Source organism: Salmo salar, chromosome ssa10, assembly GCF_905237065.1.
Source record: "Salmo salar chromosome ssa10, Ssal_v3.1, whole genome shotgun sequence".
NCBI lineage: Eukaryota > Metazoa > Chordata > Actinopteri > Salmoniformes > Salmonidae > Salmo > Salmo salar.
This window is the reverse complement of record NC_059451.1, coordinates 40,771,265-40,784,666: the sequence shown is the minus strand read 5'-3', so window position 1 is coordinate 40,784,666 and position 13,402 is coordinate 40,771,265. Positions and strand designations below refer to the sequence as shown.

The window sequence follows — 13,402 nt, the reverse complement described above, 5'->3', positions numbered from 1 at the left end:
GAGAGGAAGAGAGAGGAGCGAGGGAGGGAGAGAGAGGAGCGAGTGAGAGGGAGGAGAGGAGGGAGGGAGAGTGCGAGAGAGAGCGAGAGAAGATCTGTTTAGCAGACAGACAGAGAGAGCTGTGGAAGTGGTAGTGTACAGTTCTGTTTTTCTCCAGACAGACACAGTGGGATAGTCCTCTGAAAGTCTCTTCATCATGACTACTTCTCTTGGTAGGTACTGTACCGTTACTGGATACATAACTAATGTGTGTTTATCAGTTTTTCTGTGTGTGTGTGTGTGTGTGTGTGTGTGTGTGTGTGTGTGTGTGTGTGTGTGTGTGTGTGTGTGTGTGTGTGTGTGTGTGTGTGTGTGTGTGTGTGTGTTTTGTGTGTGTGCTAATGCTTAAACCCACTAGATGGTCTGCATCCCCGTCTCAGTTGCATTGTCTCTGTTCAGTGGTCCCAGCATGCAGTGAAATAAGACCCTCCTGTTGCAGCCAGCAGACTGACTCTCTTTTATTCCCTCTTTCATTCTCTCTATCTTCATGTTTTCTTTCTGATTTCCACTTTTCTCTTGTTTTCTTGACAATTCTCACTTCTTGGCTGTCTCTTTTTGGATGTCTCTGTTTACCTGTCTCTTTTTGGATGTCTCTGTTTACCTGTCTCTGTTTACCTGTCTCTTTTTGGATGTCTCTGTTTACCTGTCTCTGTTTACCTGTCTCTTTTTGGATGTCTCTGTTTACCTGTCTCTTTTTGGATGTCTCTTTTTACCTGTCTGTTTTTGGATGTCTCTTTTTACCTGTCTCTTTTTGTATGTCTCTTTTTACCTGTCTCTTTTTGCCTGTCTCTTTTTGGATGTCTCTTTTTGCCTGTCTCTTTTTGTATGTCTCTTTTTACCTGTCTCTTTTTGTATGTCTCTTTTTACCTGTCTCTTTTTGCCTGTCTCTTTTTGGATGTCTCTTTTTGCCTGTCTCTTTTTCAGTCTTTTGCTTTCTTTAGTTTGACTGTCTTCTGCTTTATCTTTTTAAGTCTTTATTTTTCCGTCATTCCTTCTCTGTGTTTATTCAGTGTTATCTCAATCCATCCTGAGGTTCTGTGAGAGCACGCTTCCCTCTCTGGGTAGAATACACACTTGTCTCTCGCTCTTTCCTGGAGACCTCTGGTATTTACACACGTCTGGAATTGTGTTGTGTGGTAGTCTAGCATATGCCTTTCTCTCTCTCCCCATCCCCATCTTCCCCTCTCTCTTTCTCTATCTCTCTCTCTTCTATTCCCATCTTCCCCTCTTTCTCTTTCTGGTTGTCTCTCTCTCTCTCTCCCCCCATCTTTCCCTCACTCTTTCTCTATCTCTCTCTCTCCTATCCCCATCTTCCCCTCTCTCTTTCACTTTCTGGTTCTCTATCTCTCTCTCTTCTATCCCCATCTTCCCCTCTCTCTATCTCTCTCTCTTCTATCCCCATCTTCCCCTCTCTCTCTCTCTCTCTCTCTCTCTCTTCTATCCCCGTCTTCCCCTCTCTCTTTCTCTTTCTGGTTCTCTCTCTCTCTCTCTCTCTCTCTCTCTCTCCCCATCTTTCCCTCTCTCTTTCTCTATCTCTCTCTCTCCTATCCCCATCTTCCCCTCTCTCTTTCACTTTCTGGTTCTCTATCTCTCTCTCTTCTATCCCCATCTTCCCCTCTCTCTATCTCTCTCTCTTCTATCCCCATCTTCCCCTCTCTCTCTCTCTCTCTCTCTCTCTCTTCTATCCCCGTCTTTCCCTCTCTCTTTCTCTTTCTGGTTCTCTCTCTCTCTCTCTCTCTCTCTACCTGTTCGTATTTCACCGAACAGGTATGGGAGTTAATCAATATTTGCTTTGATTCTAAAATCTTTATAGGTCTATGGGAAATATTCATCTTTGATATGATCGTATAATTGGCAGGAGGTTAGGAAGTGCAGCTCAGTTTCCACCTCATTTTGTGGTTTTCTCTCGAGAGCAAGGTCTGCTTAAGGAGGCATCTCTTGATAGCAAGGCTATGCTCACTCACTCAGTCTCTCTCTTCCCTCTCTCTCCTCTCTGTTAGAAAGGATCAAACTCTTTGTTGTTATGTTTTATTCTGAAGTGGTCATGGTTGTGCCCCTAGTTGTTTTTCCTCACGCCATCTTTTATTTTTCATCATGGAAACAACGAGACGAAGTGTTCCTCTGTTCCACAGTGGTAGGACATGACCTCATCCTGTACTCAGGGAGAGGTTTAGTTGACCAACATCAAGAAATCACTACTGTATCTACCAGGGCCACAGAGTCTGTTTGTCTACCTGTCTGTCTGCCTGCATGTTTGTGTCTGTCTACCTGTCAATCTGTCTGTCTACCTGTCTGTCTGTCTGCTTGCCTGCCTGTCTGTTTGTCTACCTGTCTGTCTGCCTGCCTGTCTCTGTCTGTCTGTCTGTCTGTCTGTCTGTCTGTCTGTCTGTCTGTCTGTCTGTCTGTCTGTCTGTCTGTCTGTCTGTCTGTCTGTCTGTCTGCCTGTCTGTTTGTCTACCTGTCTGTCTGCCTGCCTGTCTGTCTGTGTCTGTCTACCTGTCTACCTGTCTGTCTACCTGTCTGTCTGCCTGCCTGTCTGTTTGTCTACCTGTCTCTCTACCTGCCTGTCTGCCTGTCTGTCTACCTGCCTGCCTGTGTCTGTCTGTGTGCGTGAAAACTCCACTTATGCGTCTGCCTGTCTGCGTGAAAACTCCACTGATGCCCTGTCTGTCTGTATGTGACTTTCTGCAGCATAAAGAAGTTATTAAGATAACCTTTGTATTCTTCACTGATAGACCTGGCAGCTCCTTCACAAACAACCTCAGTGATAACGCTCTAAAAAGCATTGTCCTTCTATCCCCAATACTACTACATCAGTCCCTGAAGAACCACAGAGGTTGTTAGAAGTTGTCCTTATTAACTGGCTACCCTCTCGGTCCCTAGAGAAGTCAGACAGACAGGAAATACAGTAGGACTCTGTGAGATGGGTCACTGATCACAACATCCTGTCCTCCTGTTTGCGTTAGTGTTATTGTCCACTCCACTCTTCAGTCTGCCCATAACTCTCTCTGGTCTCTTCCACTCCAGTGAGTATAGCTGTCAGGCCAAACACAACAGACAGGGGGACAGGGGAAGCTGATTTAAAGGGACCCGCCTGCTAGTTTTTCTTCTGTGTAGGCGAATGCTCTAGACAGCCTCTGAGAGGAAGGGGGCAAAGGATATTATGCACTATTAAGTTTTGATGAATAACTTCCAGGTAGGATGAGAATAATGAGAGCTTTGTGTGTGTGTGTCTGTTTATGTGTGTGTCTGTTTATGTGTGCATTATATGTGCAGGAATGTGTGTGGGTGGTGTCAGAACTGTAACAGAATGTGCTGAAGCAGTACACCAGCCCACCATGGCTGATGACTATAGATCCTATGTAGTGAGGTAGCTAGAGGGAAAATGCATCGCCCAAACTTGGACTTGAACACTGGACCCTCCGATTAAAAGTCTGATTCTCTACTGACTGGAGCTATCCAGGCTCTGCAGTACTGTGTCTCCTCTCCACATGTCTGAATCATCCCTCTTTGCACGCTCTCTCTCTGTCTCTATGTCTCTCTCTCTTTGTCTCTTTCTCTCTTTCTGTCTCTCTCTCTCTCTCTCTCTGTCTGTCTTTCTCTCTCTCTCATACTATCTCTCTCTGTCTCACTCACTCTCTCACTTTCTCTCTCTCTCTCGCTCTCTGTCTCTGTCTCTCTCGCTCTCTCTCACTCTCTCTCACTCACTGGCTCTCTTTCTCTCCTTCCCTCATTCCTTCATTCTGTCAGGCTGGTCTGTGATCACAGTGAACAGCTGTCAGACTGGGCCTCTCAGTGTGTGGTGTGTGTATGGAGGACAGTGAACGAGAGCACATTCCTGTGGTCAAAAGGGAGTCTGTGAATCCTCTTCAGAACAGAGAAGAGAAGGATGCTTGTGCTGTCGTGTCTGCGTAGTGTGAGTGTATGTTTGAGAGGGAGACAGTGAGAGCAAGAGAAAGAGGGAGAGAAAGTTGTGTGTGTCTGCTTGCCTGAATGTGTTTGTGACTCATGCCCATGGTTCGTTGCCATCTGGAAGTGCTTCTACATGGTTCTGGCCTGACTGAAACTGAGGAGATTTTATCCTCTGGCGTCAGACTCTGTCAAGGCCGGACAGCAGAGAGAGAGAGAGGAACAGCTAGCCAGGGGACAGAGTACAGGAAAACAGTAACAGTAGAGAAAAGACTAACGGTTTCCCATACACAGATTAAACTTAGTCCTGGACTAACAAACTCGTTCAATGGAGAATCTCCACTGAACATGCTTTTTAGTAAAAAACAGGCTTAGTCTGGGTCTGGAAGACCACCCCTGAGAGTTAAGAGGAGAGGTCTATGTGTGTGTTTTTAAATTCCTTGTCTAGTTCTCTGTGTGACGTTTTTCATTACGCTGCTGTTGGAGTATGTACAGTTGAAGTGGGAAGTTTTCATACACCTCAGCCAAATACATTTAAACTCAGTTTTTCACAATTCCTGACATTTAATCCTTGTAAAAATTCCCTGTTTTCGGTCAGTTAGGATCACCACTTTATTTTAAGAATGTGAAATGTCAGAATAATAGTAGAGAGAATGATTTATTTCAGCTTTTATTTCTTTCATCACATTCCCAGTGGGTCAGAAGTTTACATACACTCAATTAGTATTTGGCCTTTAAATTGTTGAACTTGGGTCAAACGTTTTGGGTAGCCTTCCACAAGCTTCCCACAATAAGTTGGGTGAATTTTGGCCCATTCCTCCTGGTTTGTAGGCATCCTTGCTCGCACACACTTTTTCAGTTCTGCCCACAAATTTTCTATGGGATTGAGGTTAGGGCTTTGTGATGGCCACTCCAATACCTTGACTTTGTTGTCCTTAAGCCATTTTGCCACAACTTTGGAAGTATGCTTGGGGTCATTGTCCATTTGGAAGACCCATTTGCGACCAAGCTTTAACGTCCTGACTGATGTCTTGAGATGTTGCTTCAATATATCCACATAATTTTCCTCCCTCATGATGCCATCTATTTTGTGAAGTGCACCAGTCCCTCCTGCAGCAAAGCACCCCCACAACATGATGCTGCCACCCCCGTGCTTCATGGCTGGGAGGGTGTTCTTCGGCTTGCAAGCGTCCCCCTGTTTCCTCCAAACATAATGTTGGTCATTATGGCCAAACAGTTCTATTTTTGTTTCATCAGATCAGAGGACATTTCTCCAAAAAATACGATCTTTGTCCCCATGTGCAGTTGCAAACCGTAGTCTGGCTTTTTTATGGCAGTTTTGGAGCAGTGGCTTCTTCCTTGCTGAGCGGCCTTTCAGGTTGTGTCGACATATGACTCGTTTTACTGTGGATGTAGATACTTTTGTACCTGTTTCCTCCAGCATCTTCACAAGGTCCTTTGCTGTTGTTCTGGGATTGATTTGCACTTTCCGCACCAAAGTACGTTCATCTCTAGGAGACAGAACGCGTCTCCTTCCTGAGCGGTATGATGGCTGCGTGGTCCCATGGTGTTTATACTTGAGTACTATTGTTTGTACAGATGAATGTGGTACCTTCAGGCGTTTGGATGAACTAGACTTATGGAGGTCCACATTTTTTTTCTGAGGTCTTGGCTGATTTGTGTTGATTTTCCCATGATGTCAAGCAAAGAGGCACTGAGTTTGAAGGTAGGCCTTGAAGTACATCCACAGGTACACCTCCAATTGACTCAAATTATGTCAATTAGCCAATCAGAAGCTTCTAAAGCCATGACATCATTCTCTGGAATTTTCCAAGCTGTTTAAAGGCACAGTCAACTTAGTGTATGTACACTTCTGACCCACTGGAATTGTGATACAGTGAATTTTAAGTGAAGTAATCTGTCTGTAAACAATTTTTGGAAAAATTACTTGTGTCATGCACAAAGTAGCCAACTTGCCATAACTAACCGACTTGCCAAAACTAGTTTGTTAACAAGAAATTTGTGGAGAGGTTGAAAAATGAGTTTTAATGACTCCAACCTGTGTATGTAAACTTCCCACTTCAACTGTAGCTATGGATGTTGTGTTGCTTAGATACAGAGGTAGGGCCACTGGTGTGAGAAAATAGGGTCATCGTTTTGGACTGTTTAATTAGGACTGTTTAATTAGGGAGTGACACACACCATGGTCTGTGAGCGGTCTCTATGAAGAGGTTTCGGAGAGGTTAAGGTCAGGAGCAGGGTCGGGTGTGTGTATGTTGGTGCGAGTACGGGGTTGGGTGGGGTCGGCGTTCCCAGTCAGTATCCGACTAATTATGGGAAAAGCAGCAGGGTTAAGCGCTGAGACTGGAACACCAGGACAGACAGGAAGATCATAGCCGGTGGGACAAACCGCTCCGACTGGGGATGGGAATACTCATGGGAACAGGGATCAGCAGGCTCCCTCTGGTCTAGGAAATGGGGATTGGGTTTTGGGATCTTTCTGGAGTTATCCCAGGAAAGTGTGGGAAAGTTTTAGAGGGATTCATCCTACTGTGAAGTATTGTTGTTTATGTTTACCAGTTTTTTTTTTACAGTCATACTCCAGTTGTGTAACTGTGATAGGGATACTCCCTATGAACAGGGCATCTGATTGGATGAGACAAGGGGTGTGCCGTGTGTGTGTGACTGCATTATGGAATGTGGTTGCTGGTGTTTGATTGGCTGTAATTAGAGACAAATAGCGACATCACGTCCTTTTGGCTGTTGACCTTTAACATCTAGACTTCAAGACCTGTGTCTGATCCTTTTCGACCTTAGAGGGATCAGCATAAGATCAACAGGCAGACAGGACCAAGAGCCGAAACGTGTTGATCTTACTTTTAACAATAAATAACTTCCACTGTCCTCCAGTTGCTGAAATTCCTTTTTACTGCAGTTTGTTCCTAAATCTATGCAGCTTGGTTGGAGAGTGAGGTAGTGGCAGTGTTTCCTTCCACAAGACTCCAGACAGAAAGATAGATGGTTGGATGGATGTGATATTAGGTTGTATTGGCAGTTTCTGCTAGACACTTTTTCTAAGCAAAAGTTATCCTATAACATGTGAACCACATATGCACTCACATGCGCTCTCTCTCTCTCTTACACACACACAGTCGGACCTCCCCAGGCCAGATCTGCACCAGCTTTTAGTTTACAATGAAAATGTATGGTAAGGTCACCATAAACGTATAAGTCTGCATCTCGTGTGTCATCCTATTCCCTATATAGTGCAATACTTTGCACCAGGGCCAATATGATGTGTGTGTCTGTGTGTGTGCACGCGCTTTCCTGTGTGTGCATGCATGTGTCTGTGTGTGTGGTTATGTAATCTAGTACTTAATTTAATCCAAATTCCTCAGCCTCCAGTCAATGGAGAAGAGAGAGAGGGGAAAGAGAGAGAGGGAGAGAGAGAGAGAGATAAGGTGGGGAAAGTGGGAAAGAGAGAATGTCAGAATGAGAGAGAGACAGAATGAGAATGGAAGAGGATGAGAGGGTGAGAGTGGGGCTGCAGTGGATACAAGAAGGTCTTTTCTCCATTACTCTCTTTCGCTGTCTCTCTCTCTCTTGGCTTGTTTTCATGTTTGGGGGATGACATGAATTGTTTAAAAGACAAGACTTTGACTAGTATATGAGCAGGAGACCTACAGACATGGGGAAGCAGGTAGCATAGTGGTTAGAGAGGTGAGCCAGAAGCCAAAGGGTTGCCAGTTTGAATCCCGGGCCTGAGGGGAAAAATCCGTTGGGAAGTGAGCCGGCAACCAGAGGGTTGCTGGTATCAAGTCCTGGATGCCATTGCCTGCTGTTTGCCCTTGATCAAGGCACATAACCCCCACAACAGCAGCTCCCTGGAAGCCCAGTGTGGCACCTCTCCAAAACATGTGTGTGTGTGTGTGTGTGTGTGTGTGTGTGTGTGTGTGTGTGTGTGTGTGTGTGTGTGTGTGTGTGTGTGTGTGTGTGTGTGTGTGTGTGTGTGTGTGTTAAAAGTGGTAGTCAAATTTTGGTTGGACTTTGTGTAATTAACCAATAAAGTGATCTTAATGTTTGTAGCCTTAGTTTTCCTTCTACACATATGGCTGCAGTATAGAGAAGGAACAAAGAGCAGTGTGTAGGAAAATGACAATTCTAAAGTACGAGAAGAATTCGAACCAAACTTGTTCAGATTATGTAGGAAAAGGGAAAGTTTTCTAAAATCCTCCTGTTACATATTGTACTGTGTTAATGCACTTACCTGTAATGTTAAAAGGGAAGCCACGCCAGTCTTAAAGGAATATATTGTTATTTTCCTGGCAGATTCCCAGAGTTTCCTGGACAGTAGTATGAACCAGACTCCAGTGTCGTCGGAAGGACAGGAGTTCCGCTCTGAAGTGTCCGTCACTACCGCCTCCTGTCAGAGAATGTTCGGATCCATGCGCTCTGTATCGTCAGGCATCTCCTTCCCACACACAGACAGGTACTGCTGGCAATCACACTCTAACGGGTGTCTCTCTCTCTCTCTCTCTCTCTCTCTCTCTCTCTCTCTCACTCTCTATCTCTTTGTTGGAATCACACTCTAACGTGTGTGTGTGTGTGTGTGTGTGTGTGTGTGTGTGTGTGTGTGTGTGTGTGTGTGTGTGTGTGTGTGTGTGTGTGTGTGTACTAAACTGTAGCTACATCTGTGTTTGTATCTGACCCTGCCCTCCTCTCTCCTCCTCAGCCAAACTCCACCTCCAGTGTGGCTGGACAGGACTCCTACGTCCCTGTCTTCCCTGTCCCCTTCACCCTCTCTGTCACCCCTCAGCCTCCCCAATTCCCACAGCTCTCCCTGGGAGGCCCCGAGGGGCCTGGAGGGGTCTGGGGACCTGAGCCGTGATGAGAGGAACAAGGGGTACCAGAGCCAGGGGGATTTAGCCTCTCTGCTGCTGGGGAATGGAGGTCTGGGACTGGAGCACAGCCTGTTGAAGGCAGTGGAGGGGCTGGGGGGCATTGATTTAGGCCTGAACCTAGGTCTGGACCTGGGGCTTGGAGAGGGCAGACTGGGGGGACTACCACCCCTGCTGCCTGAGAAGAGGGTACCGGGGCTAGGCTTGGGTGGGTCGACGTCCCTCTCGTTCAGTGGGTTATCCAGCCCCCACAGTGGTAGTAGTCTCAGCATCCCCTTCCCCTCAGCCATGACCCCTGACCCTCTCATGACCTCTGACCATCTCAAAGGACTCAGCGCTGGTGGTGTAGCCCCCTCGCCTGGATCAGGTACACACACACACACACACACACACACACACACACACACACACACACACACACACACACACACACACACACACACACACACACACACACACATACAGTCCCTCTGCTGGCCCCCATGTTGTGTTATAAACATACACAGTATAGACATGTATACAGTACCAGTCAAAAGTTTAGACATTCTCTCAACCAGTTTCATGAGGAATGCTTTTCCTACAGTTTTGAAGGAGTTCCCACATATGCTGAGCACTTGTTGGCTGCTTTTCCTTCACTCTGCGGTCCATCTCATCACAAACCATCTCAATTGGGTTGAGGTCGGGTGATTGTGGAGTCCAGGTCATCTGATGCAGCTTTCCATCACTCTCCTTCTTGGTCAAATAGCCCTTACACAGCCTGGAGGTGTGTTTTGGGTCAATGTCCTGTTGAAAAACAATTGATAGTCCCACTAAGCGCAAATCAGATGGGATGGCGTATTGTTGCAGAATGCTGTGGTAGCCATGCTGGTTAAGTGTACCTTGAATTCTAAAAAAATCACAGACAGTGTCACTAGCAAAGCCCCCCCCCCACACCATCATCACACCTCCTCCTCCATGCTTCAAGGTGGGAACCACACATGCGGAGATCATCCGTTCACCTACTCTGCATCTCATAAAGACACAGTTGGAACCAAAAATCTCAAATTTGGACTCATCAGATCAAAGGATAGATTTCCACTGGTCTAATGTCCATTGCTCGTGTTTCTTGGCCCAAGAAAGCCTCTTCTTATTATTGGTGTCCTTTAATAGTGGTTTATTTGCAGCAATTTGACCATGAAGGTCTGATTCACACACAGTCTCCTCTGAACAGTTGATGTTGAGATGTGTCTGTTACTTGAACTCTGTGAAGCATTTATTTTTGCTGCAATCTGAGGCTGGTAACTCTAATGAACTTATCCTCTGCAGCATAGGTAACTCTGGGTCTTCCTTTCCTGTGGCGGTCCTCATGAGTGCCAGATTCATCATAGCGCTTGATGGTTTTTGCGACTGCACTTGAAGAAACTTTCAAAGTTCTTGAAATCTTCCGGATTGACTGACCTTCATGGACTGTCATTTTTTTTTGCTTATTTGAGCTGTTCTTGCCATAATATGGACTTTTACCAAATAGGGTTATCTTCTGTATACCACCCCTACCTTGTCACAACACAACTAACTGCCTCAAACACATTAATTAGGAAAGAAATTCCATAAATTAACTTTTAACAAGGTACACCTGTTAATTGAATTGCATTCCAGGTGGCTACCTCATGAAGCTGGTTGAGAAAATGCCATGTGCAAAGCTGTCATCAAGGAACTGGGTGGCTACTGAAGAATCTCAAATATAAAATATACACTGCTCAAAAAAATAAAGGGAACACTTAAACAACACAATGTAACTCCAAGTCAATCACACTTCTGTGAAATCAAACTGTCGACTTAGGAAGCAACACTGATTGACAATAAATTTCACATGCTGTTGTGCAAATGGAATAGACAACAGGTGGAAATTATAGGCAATAAGCAAGACACCCCCAATAAAGGAGTGGTTCTGCAGGTGGGGACCACAGACCACTTCTCAGTTCCTATGCTTCCTGGCTGATGTTTTGGTCACTTTTGAATGCTGGCGTTGCTTTCACTCTAGTGGTAGCATGAGACGGAGTCTACAACCCACACAAGTGGCTCAGGTAGTGCAGCTCATCCAGGATGGCACATCAATGCGAGCTGTGGCAAGAAGGTTTGCTGTGTCTGTCAGCGTAGTGTCCAGAGCATGGAGGCGCTACCAGGAGACAGGCCATTACATCAGGAGACGTGGAGGAGGTCGTAGGAGGGCAACAACCCAGCAGCAGGACCGCTACGTCCGCCTTTGTGCAAGGAGGAGCAGGAGGAGCACTGCCAGAGCCCTGCAAAATGACCTCCAGCAGGCCACAAATGTGCATGTGTCTGCTCAAACGGTCAGAAACAGACTCCATGTGGGTGGTATGAGGGCCCGACGTCCACAGGTGGGGGTTGTGCTTACAGCCCAACACCGTGCAGGACGTTTGGCATTTGCCAGAGAACACCAAGATTGGCAAATTCGCCACTGGCGCCCTGTGCTCTTCACAGATGAAAGCAGCTTCACACTGAGCATGTGACAGACGAGTCTAGAGACGCCGTGGAGAACGTTCTGCTGCCTGCAACATCCTCCAGCATGACCGGTTTGAGGTTGGGTCAGTCATGGTGTGGGGTGGCATTTCTTTGGGGGGCCGCACAGCCCTCCATGTGCTCGCCAGAGGTAGCCTGACTGCCATTAGGTACCGAGATGAAATCCTCAGACCCCTTGTGAGACCATATGCTGGTGCGGTTGACCCTGGGTTCCTCCTAATGCAAGACAATGCTAGACCTCATGTGGCTGGAGTGTGTCAGCAGTTCTTGCAAGAGGAAGGCATTGATGCTATGGACTGGCCCGCCCGTTCCCCAGACCTGAATCCAATTGAGCACATCTTGGACATCATGTCTCGCTCCATCCACCAACGCCACGTTGCACCACAGACTGTCCAGGAGTTGGCGGATGCTTTAGTCCAGGTCTGGGAGGAGATCCCTCAGGAGACCATCCGCCACCTCATCAGGAGCATGCCCAGGCGTTGTAGGGAGGTCATACAGGCACGTGGAGGCCACACACACTACTGAGCCTCATTTTGACTTGTTTTAAGGACATTACATCAAAGTTGGATCAGCCTGTAGTGTGGTTTTCCACTTTAATTTTGAGTGTGACTCCAAATCCAGACCTCCATGGGTTGATAAATTGGATTTCCATTGATTATTATTTGTGTGATTTTGTTGTCAGCACATTCAACTATGTAAAGAAAAAAGTATTTAATAAGATTATTTCTTTCATTCAGATCTAGGATGTGTTGTTTAAGTGTTCCCTTTATTTTTTTGAGCAGTATATTTAGATTTATTTAACCCTTTTTATTCAACCCTTTTTTGGTTACTACATGATTTCATATGTGTTATTTCATAGTTTGGATGTCTTCACTATTATTCTGCAATGTAGAAAACAGTAAAAATAAAGAAAAACCCTGGAATGAGTAGGTGTGTCCAAACTCTTGACTGGTACTGTATGTTAACTCCATATATACAGTACATACAAAGACAATAGCATGCCTGATTTCACACACAGTCATACTGTCACACACAGTGTTCACTGTAAATATGTGTATCTACTGTACCATCGTGCTCTAAACTCTAGAATGGGAGAGTCAGACTCAGTGGTTGTCTTTGCCTGTGCGTTGTGTTGCAGACCTGTTTGCCAGTAAGCAGCACACTGTGAAGTTTGTTCAGGACACATCCAAATTCTGGTACAAGCCTGACATCTCCAGAGATCAAGGTAAATATTGTCTCTTAATATTACACGTGTGCTGCAAGAACTGTGTGTTAGTGAGTGTGTGTGTGTGTGTGTGTGTGTGTTGACACCCTTTTTCCTATATAGCGCACAACTACTATGGCCCCTGGTCAAAGTAGTGCACTATATAGGGACGTAGCCCTGAATGACACAGGGGTGTTGTGACTTTCTGTGTAAGACATGTGTTTTGTCCCCTGTGGCGCTCTGTAGCTATCACTATACTGAAGGACAGTGAACCTGGATCTTTTGTCGTCAGGGACAGTCACTCGTTCCGCGGAGCCTACGGATTGGCTATGAAGGTGGCCACACCCCCTCCCTCTGTCCTGACACAGAGCAAGAAAGGTTGGTGTCGTAGGCTACATTTCTGTGGATCCCAAATGGCCCGCTATTCTCTATTAAGTATACAGTACGCTACTTTTGACCAGAGCCCTATGGGAATAGGGTGCCATTTGGGACACAGCCTCAGAGAGGTCCATCAGTTCTAACATGGTCTCATTAGATTTATTTCAGCAAGCCATGACACCCACCATCTCAGATTGTTCTGAATTGGTTTCTGTAGACAACATTATTTTGTTGGAAGACAATTTGAACTCTGAGAAATTAAGCTAATTTATTGAACCCAAATTGGCCATTTCAATTTATAGGATTCATATAATATTCAATTGATATAACAATACCCATCATCCGATTTGTACCAAACCTCTTCTTAACAATGATTAAAATGCTAGGAATCCAAATAAATGGTAAAAAGCCACGCACGAACCCCCCAAACCAAGCAGACAGTATCAGTTCTCTA

The 13,402-nt window shown here is 45.7% G+C and overlaps 1 protein-coding gene across 3 annotated transcripts in view; it reads left to right on the top strand.

The window, feature by feature from the left end:
* tns3.2 (tensin 3, tandem duplicate 2) overlaps window positions 1–13,402 on the top strand; it is a 93,481-nt gene that overhangs the window by 73,997 nt on the left and 6,082 nt on the right. For all 3 annotated transcript variants that reach the window (XM_045687764.1, XM_045687763.1, XM_045687765.1), the window contains 4 exons: window positions 8,278–8,437; window positions 8,681–9,213; window positions 12,505–12,591; window positions 12,817–12,948. In XM_045687764.1, coding sequence (XP_045543720.1) covers window positions 8,278–8,437; window positions 8,681–9,213; window positions 12,505–12,591; window positions 12,817–12,948 — 912 coding nt within the window. The remainder of the gene's footprint in view (window positions 1–8,277; window positions 8,438–8,680; window positions 9,214–12,504; window positions 12,592–12,816; window positions 12,949–13,402) is intronic.